The sequence below is a fragment of the Oryza glaberrima genome, chromosome 11, assembly GCF_000147395.1.
Source record: "Oryza glaberrima chromosome 11, OglaRS2, whole genome shotgun sequence".
In the NCBI taxonomy this organism is placed as follows: Eukaryota; Viridiplantae; Streptophyta; class Magnoliopsida; order Poales; family Poaceae; genus Oryza; species Oryza glaberrima.
Genome location: NC_068336.1, coordinates 14,086,778 through 14,092,634, shown reverse-complemented (window position 1 = coordinate 14,092,634; position 5,857 = coordinate 14,086,778). Strand labels below are relative to the sequence as shown.

Sequence of the window (5,857 nt, the reverse complement as noted above, 5' to 3'; positions counted from 1 at the left end):
CGCTCTCTCTCTCTCTCTTCCATCATTCTCTCCGCATCTGAGTCCTCACCCTTATCTTTTCCTCCCCTCACCCTTTGTCTCTCCCTTATCTCTTCCTCACCTTCCTCTTTCACTCATCTCTTCCTCTCCCCTTCCTCTTCCACTCTTCTGTTTAAGTTTTCCTCTCTTCTCTTCCTCAGATCCGTGGGAGAAGCGACCGCCAGCGCCCGGGCCTGTGCCGGGCGGGGTTGGTGGCAGCGGGCTCATGCTAGGCAGGGGTGGTGGCGGCCGGGCCCGAGCTAGGCTGGGGAGGCGGCGGCGGCCAGGCCCGAGCCGGGCTGGGGAGGCGGCGGCCCAGCGCGGAATGCCACGCGGTGGCAGGCTCCATAGATTTTTTTTTCTTTTTTCCTTCCAATTGTGTGAATAATGTGAATAATTGTTTGTTGATTTGATATGTGATTTGAGAATGATGTGTGAATGATCTGTGGTTTGTTGTTGTTGGATGATTTGGGATGTTGAGATATTGGGTTGTTGCTGTGGATGATTTGGGATGTTGAGATTAGTGAACGATCTGTGATGTGTGATATGTGTGAACGTAATCTGTGATTTGTGATTTACTATTTTTGTAATGATTTGGAGATATTAGGCACGAGAAAAGAAAAAAAAACACACCAACCAGGACTAAATCTTTAGTCCCGGTTGGTGTTATGAACCGACACTAAAGATCTATTTTTAGTCCCGGATATTTCAACCGGGATTAAAAATGGTTTAGTCCCGGATTCGTAGTCCCGTTTTAAGTTGTTTAGCATAGATTAAGATTCGGAAAAAAAACTTAGTGTCAAATGAGAGATAATTAGGGTATGGGTGGGTGCTCAGAGGTAAGATTGGAAAAAATAAATGAAAGGTAATTGTTAGGATAAGTATATTATAGGAATCTTCATATTCGAGTGGACAAATTTTAAATTCTCAAAATGCTTATATTCATGGAGTACTTGTGTCGTCTCAAAGGGAAATCGATCATCAAAGTAAATCAAAATAAAAAGGAAACTCTATATGTCACAACGAATATGGCAGTTTTGAGATATGCCATCATTAAATTTTAGTTCGGAATATGATATTGGTAGGTGTTAATATATTCATATATGACATTATGAGTTGACTTGACCTATATACCACTTTCTCTCAATTTCCCAATACTCCACCTTAAAAGAGCATATCCTTAGGTGAGTAATGATAACATGGTAAGAACAATGTTTGTCTTAACATACATAAGGAGTTACCACAAATATGCCGTTGGACTTTGCTTATAACCTTAAAAAGTGTACATAGTGGCAAAAACTGGATAGAGAAAGCTAAGAACCATATCTTGCTCCACATGTGAAAGTGAAACACGGAGGAAAGTATATATAATTGGGAACGGATAGAGCTCAATCTTTTTTCTTGGTTTTATAGGAGTCGAACATAGTCGCTTGATGTAAACTTAGCTAGCCATCTAGGAATATATAGTTGTGATCTATATAGAAAAAGTCATAGACTTGATATGGTTTGAATTTTGAGAGAAATAATGGACTAAATTGGCGAATCTCAAACTAAATGCCATGTTGGAAGTTGGAACAACTCTACGTACAGTCCAGTTTGGCCAGGCTAGTCAGGTTTGCTTGAACCAACAGACGATCTGGAGGTCTGCATGTTTTGTCAGGACGCTCAATAAAAGACATGACATCGTGTGGGAAAGTATACTCGCTTCGTTTCATATTATAAATCGTTTGATCTTTTTTCTAGTCAAACTTATTTATATTTGACCAAATTTATAGAAAAATACAGTAGTATTTTTAACACAAAACAAACATATTATCAAACTATATTCAATATTAGATTTAGTGAAACTAACTTTATGTTTTAAATGTTGTTAAATTTTTCTATAAACTTGATCAAATTTAACAAAGTTTGACTAAAAAAAGTTAAACAACTTATAATATGAAACAAGGGGGGTGTTAGGAGTGTCCGAAATGTATAAGCGGTGTTACGTTGTGTTATTTGTGCTGAATTGAATAATTTATTCAATGATATATACAAACGATCAATGCAATTTAAAAATATTTTAAGTACTTCATATATAAAAAAGTTTTGCAGCAAAATCATACTACCATTTAAGGGGAGCTAAGTATACCCGGCCGGTTATCCATTCCATTTCATTCCTTGAAATTTAATTGGGAAAAGTTTGTTCCAACTAGCCGCGTGTTTACGTTGTTTTAAAATACAGCTACATTTGTAGTTTAAATTTTGAACTACATAAACTATATTTTCAGCTGTATTTTCGAATGGAGAGAGCACCTAATCCAGTTGGAACACAAGGACAATTGATATGACGCACAAGATATAACCACTAATCATCTCAACCACAATCAAACCTCAAATCATTTTTAGCATCAGGATTGTTGATATACTGTCGTGTTGTCTCTAATTTAGCTATATATCTATATTCTTGCATTGGAGGATCACTTCAAATTATTTCGAGCATTTAGATCCTTCAGTACCTATTGTCTACCTATTCTCTGTTATGAATCACATCAAATATATTTATAGCATTGGAGGATTCATGGAAGATGGAATTGTGTAAGCATGTGAAGTCAAATTGTCTAGATATAAAGCAATTTTATTATTTACCTACTGTTTACTTATTATCATACAACTTTCCTGCAACTCATATAGTAACATCTATCTAAATAAGAATGACTACTGCCCACACATACACAGGGAGACAGATGAAGCGGTTGGAAACTGAAGACATACAATCTGAATGAACAGTAGTCATATGTAGGTCTCTGGTCAGTTTTCATGCACATAGAGCTTGATGTAGTTCGTGTCCATATATCCTAGGTGGTTCGTACGTATGATATACACATAACACCAGCTTCTTCAATCATCACAAGTAGCCATAGGGCCAGTTTAGAGCCACTATATTTGCAAAACAGTGATAAAACTATTTATTTATGTAGACGTATTAAAATCGTTTGCAGTGATAAAACTATTCATATATGTTGACGTATGTACTGAAAATAAAACGTACTTATAATGTTTCCTAGTGGATTATTTAAATTTCTTTTCATCGTTGTTGTGGCGTATTTGTGAAATTGAAAACAATTTTTATCTATTGAAAACTATTTAACACAATGTTGATATTAAATTTTAAAAGCTTATTAACATGAGCTTATATATATTGATAAGTACTGCAGTAAATTTTTCAAAGCGACCTCCAAAAGTACATAGAGTTCCTCCTTTCTATTAATAAAAAGAAGAGAAATGATTGAGTTTATAAGAAAAACCAGACCGATAAAAACTTAAACCTACATAGTCATTTAAAAAAGCGGCTAAAACCCCAGTGAAGGTCGCACATCACCACTAACCAAATGATGCTCGTTCTTTAGAGAGTGTTGGGAATCCTTCCTCCTCAGCAAGTAAAACAGAACAACGGATTAGCGCATGATTTATTAACTATTAGCTTAAAAAAACTTAAATATAAAATTAATATGATTTTTTAAAACAAATTTTCTATATTTTTTAAAGGATTGTACCGTTCAACTGTTTAGGCAGAAAAAACCTACTAAGATCCATACTAAGAAAACCAGGGGCGACATATGTAGCAACCCTTTCTCTTGGCCATGATGTAAATATAGAGGAAAACCATGTATAAGAAAAAAAACTTCTTTTTTTAAAAAAAAAGGAAGAAAAAAACCAACAAGAAAGGAGAGACTAAGTAACCGGTGGAAGAGAAGAGTTCAAAGCACTGGGACATAGGACGGTAGGAGGACATACACAGCACCCAGCGCTCTAAACCAAAACCGATCGACTCCTTTGCCGCGTTTTTCTTACCTCTCCCGCCACCGACATCTTCCCGCTGCCGCCTACAGCTCAACGCTGCCACCGCCGCAAATTCACATTCCTTCGCCGCCGCCGCCGCCACCGCCGCCACTGTGTCGCCGGCGTGCGGACCACCGATTTCGCCTGGCCCACCGCGCGCGGATATCATAAACTATCCGCCGCCGTATAAGCCACGGCCCCCCGCCCCGGCCGCCCTCCCGCCATTAAAAGGCCCCCGCGCCAAGCTTCCTAGCTTCACATCGCTTCCCGCCACAACGAATTGCGCGCGTACAAGTGTCACGAGTTGTCACCCCCAGCAAAAACTAGCGCTTCTGGTGTCGAACACCTGTGCTTGGCTCGTGATCGAGCGTCGTCGTCGTCGGCGGCGGCGGCGGTAGAGGGAGGGAGGAGATGCATTTCTTGATCGTGTCGGGGGCGGCGCAGGGGCAGATCACGCCGGCGAGGCGGCTGGCGCGCGCGCTGGTGGCGGCGGCGGAGCCTGGGGTGATCATCAGGGCCACGCTGGCCGTGCCGCTGTCGGCGCTGAGGAGGATGTTCCCCGGGAAGGCGGCCGGCGCAGCCGCCGGTGAGGGGGCCGTGGTGCTGTCGGACGGGGCCGGCGTCGACTACGCCGCGTTCACCGACGGGTTCGACGACGGGTTCCAGCCCGAGCGGTGCGACGGCGCGGCGTTCGTCGGGAGGCTCCAGCTCGTCGGCCCGGCGTCGCTGGCCCGGCTGGCGGCGGCGCTGCGCGCGCGGGGGAGGCCCGTGACGTGCGTCGTGTATACCCTGCTCCTTCCGTTCGCCGCCGCCGTCGCCAGGGACCTCGACGTGCCGGCGTACTTCTTCTGGACCATGCCGGCGGCCGTGCTTTCAGTCTACTACCATTACTTCCACGGCCGCCATGGCCTCGTCGACGCCGCCGCCGGCGTCCGGGACGACCCCAACCGCCGCGTCCAAGTCCCCGGCCTCGAGTTCCTCCGCGCCCGCGACCTCCCGTCGCTGCTCACCGGGCCAAGCCCCTACCTCCCGGCCTTCCGGGAGATGTTCCACGTCGTCGAGGCCACCGCCGCCGCGTCGTGCCATGCCCATGGCCAGAGTGGCGCGAAGCCGCGGGTGCTTGTGAACACCTTCGACGCGCTCGAGCCGAAGGCGCTCGCGTCCGTCCCCGGCATTGACCTCATCCCGGTTGGACCCATGGTCACCGACACGGAGGCCGACGGCGGCGGCGACCTCTTCGAGCAAGACGACGACGCAGGCTACATGCAATGGCTCGACAAGCAGCGGGACGCCTCCGTCGTGTACGTCGCGTTCGGCAGCCTCGCCGTGCTCTCGCTGAGGCAGCTGGAGGAGATACGCCACTGCCTCGAGGTGACCGGACGGCCCTTCCTCTGGGTGGTCCGGCGCGACAACCGCGACGGCTGCGGCGGCGGCGGCGCGGCCACCGGATTATTGCCGCCGGCAGGCGGGATGGTGGTGGAGTGGTGCAGCCAGGCGCGCGTGCTGGCGCACCGGGCGGTGGGGTGCTTCGTCACCCACTGCGGGTGGAACTCGACGCTGGAGACCGTCGCGTGCGGCGTGCCAGCGGTAATGGCGCCGCAGTGGTCCGACCAGGCGACGAACGCGCGCATGGCCGAGGCGCGGTGGGGCGTCGGCGTGCGCGCGGAGACCGCGGCCGACGGCACCGTGCTCTCGTCGGAGCTCTCACGCGGCATCGACGCCGTCATGGGGGACAGCGACGGCGCCCGCGCGATACGCCGGCGCGCAAGAACATGGAAGGCGCGCGCCGCCATGGCGCTGGACGCCGCCGCCGACGACGCCGAGGTTGACGGGGACGCCACGGCGGCGCGCAACCTGAGACGATTTGTGCAGGGCGTACGTAGCAGAGAACGGGAGCGCGAGCAAAAGCAAGCAGGGCAGAGTTAATTGGAGGGCAGCCTGGGTTTAATTTCCCTGTACAAGGGTAGTTTGGGAATTGACTATGATTTAATGATTTCTGGACATTTAGAATCCCCCT

At 47.5% G+C, this 5,857-nt stretch overlaps 1 protein-coding gene across 1 annotated transcript; it reads left to right on the top strand.

Annotated features, from left to right (window-relative positions):
• The first annotated feature begins 3,064 nt into the window (after positions 1-3,064).
• On the top strand, positions 3,065-5,857 carry LOC127755191 (cyanidin 3-O-rutinoside 5-O-glucosyltransferase-like). The gene has a single exon (XM_052280849.1). It carries the CDS (start codon positions 4,252-4,254, stop codon positions 5,764-5,766), a length of 1,515 nt encoding a protein of 504 aa, XP_052136809.1. The 5' UTR covers positions 3,065-4,251; the 3' UTR covers positions 5,767-5,857.